Source organism: Sinocyclocheilus grahami, unplaced genomic scaffold (genome assembly GCF_001515645.1).
Source record: "Sinocyclocheilus grahami isolate Dianchi unplaced genomic scaffold, SAMN03320097.WGS_v1.1 scaffold3375.1, whole genome shotgun sequence".
In the NCBI taxonomy this organism is placed as follows: domain Eukaryota; kingdom Metazoa; phylum Chordata; class Actinopteri; order Cypriniformes; family Cyprinidae; genus Sinocyclocheilus; species Sinocyclocheilus grahami.
The window spans coordinates 5572-8149 of record NW_015508508.1 but is presented as its reverse complement, the minus strand read 5'-3'; the positions used below and the strand labels follow the sequence as shown (position 1 = coordinate 8149).

At 38.4% G+C, this 2578-nt stretch overlaps 1 protein-coding gene across 1 annotated transcript in view; it reads left to right on the top strand.

Annotated features, from left to right (window-relative positions):
- Positions 1 to 2578, top strand: part of LOC107576230 (ribonuclease inhibitor-like) — a gene marked incomplete at its 3' end in the record, with an annotated part of 7877 nt that overhangs the window by 3650 nt on the left and 1649 nt on the right. Inside the window, exon 4 of the mRNA XM_016262451.1 lies at positions 1594 to 1767. Within this exon, the coding sequence (XP_016117937.1) occupies positions 1594 to 1767 (174 nt within the window). The remainder of the gene's footprint in view (positions 1 to 1593; positions 1768 to 2578) is intronic.

Genomic DNA, 2578 nt, shown 5'->3' with positions numbered 1-2578 from the left:
TGAACTAGGAGACACACGAGTGAATCAGATCGCTGCTCTACTGCAGGATAAACACTGTACACTCAACACACTCAAGTGAGTATCTTACATCATTTCACATGTTACATGACTAGTAATGTTTAAGGTTGGAGAAAATAATGTGAACACATTAGAAATAGCCAGTATTTTATTAATGTGTTTGCCATCGTTTGCCTTTAATACAGCTTCCAACCTTCTTAGAATAGATTCATACAACTTTTGAATAGACTTCAGTTCAGTTTAGTCTCTAACTTCTGCTGTGACTGCTGAATGTGATCATGTTTACTGACTACAAACTGAGGATTGAAGACTCATTTAAAAACATTGACCACCAACCAGTAATACCTCCCTCACAGATGAACTGAACCCCTTTAATGCTTGCTTTGATCATATAAACACAGAAGCACATCGAAGCTGAGCCCCACACGATGACCTGCCGCTCTCTTGTTTAACCAGTGAGGTGTGCTTCTACCTGAGCAGGTGAATGCACATAAAGTGTCTGGCCCTGATGGGCTTCCTGACCGAGTGCTCAGGGTCTGCACAGAACAGCTGGCTGATGTCTTCACACACATTTTCAAGCTCTACTTGGTCCCCACCTGCTTCAAAACAGTCACCATTGTACCAGTCCCAAAACACTGCAACGTTGCACTCCATAAAAAATTATATATACACATATATATGCATATTTATATTCATAAATATAGTGCCATTTGCACTTCTGGTTAGATGCTAACTGAATGTCATTGGCTCTGTGCTTACTCTGCACAATGAAATCAAAATTGAATCTAATCTAATTACTGGTATGTAACTTTTTTTTTTGTGACAACAGAACTGTTCACAACTGCTTTCAATTTAATGTTAATATTTCATAAAATGTCTAATTAAAGGGCACCTATTATGCCAAATCCACTTTTACATGGTGTTTGGACATAAATATGTGTTGGCGGATTGTGAGCACAACCACCCTACAATGATAAAAACCCACCCACTCCTTATTTATTAATTCCCATTAAACCAAATCAGTCTCATTAGACCAGCTGTTTTGATTCTCTGAGCAGTGTGACATCACATTGTTTAGGCTCCGCCCACAGCTGATGACTGACAGTCCTGCTTTACTGCTCTCAGAGAGTTGTTTGGTTGTACCATAGATATGTACAGATAGATGCCACATTCGACCGCTCCAGATACGTTGCATTACGTCGGCCATCTTGAAATGTTCTGTCGTCACTCACAATAACAATCAATGGAGTTTCAAGATGCAACAACGTTGTGCAGCATCTGGGTGTAAAAACTGATGAAATTTAAATTCCTGAAGAAACTGGATAAACTTTCACAGATAAGAATGTGTTGGTTTGTGTTGAAGATTCTCCAGACTTGAAATGTAACTAGTATCCTCAAATCCTAGTTTTGTTTTTGTCTTGGTTTATGGCTGTATAATTATTTATTTACTTATATTGTTTTCAGGTTTTAGCAACATTTTATTTATTGCACTGTATGATGTTTACTCATGATTAATTTAACTCACACATGAACATAACGTGTCTGATTCATTGTGTTTTCTCTTTCTGTCTTCAGTCTGTGGAGATGCAGTATTACAGAGAAACAGTGTCGCATCCTGACTTCAGCTCTGAAATCAAACCCATCACACCTGAGAGAACTGAGGCTGAGCGGGAATAAACTAGGAGACTCTGGAGTGAAAAACCTCAGTCATCTACTGATGAACACACAATGCAAGCTGGAAAAACTAGAGTTAGTATCATTATACTCTACAGCAGTTACAGTGAGATTAAAGTTTACTGTTCAGTTTATTTTAACATTTATTTTAATATTTTATTTTATTATTTTTGCCTCTTGTTCATTTTAATTTAAATGAGCTAAAGTAACATGTTTTTGAGCATTCTGTAACAATTTCATTGTGTTCACTCTACCTAATATATTTAAAATTGAAATGTACAGTATTTAATTTATTTGTGTTGAAACTACATTAATATTTGTTGCTGACGTAACTAACTGCGCAGTGGATTTGTAGTTCTCAGCATGATTTACAAGGAACTGCATGATTGTAAATTTAGGGATGAAGTGTTATTTTATGTGGTTTTCTGTAAAGGAAAATACATGTTAGTGTTTAAAACCCATTTAATCCCACCGGTCACAATAGTGACTGTAAAACAGATTCTCATTTATAAAGCTCTAAAAACCTTACTGACTGATGTTTTAGTGCACTTGCTGCAAATATGGAAAAATAAAGGGTCTCAATTAAATATATGCAGTTCCCTTTCAGTCAGTCACGTTCTACGTTACGAATTGGGATCTCGCCCGAGAGCCCAATCCCCTTCGAGTGTTAACTAAACAAGCCAATGACAGTTGGCGTGCGTATTTCGCCACGCGCACCCCGCCCCGCAGCGCGGGTATAAAATGACAGCGCGTGCAAATGCACATCAGCTTTTCGCTTCGGAGCCGAGCCTTCTACAGGACGAATCTCTGCGAGTGTTCTAGAGAAACAGCTGGCGTTGGTGTGACGGCGTATCAGTGGGGGTTGCCATCCAGGCTGCTGAAACCT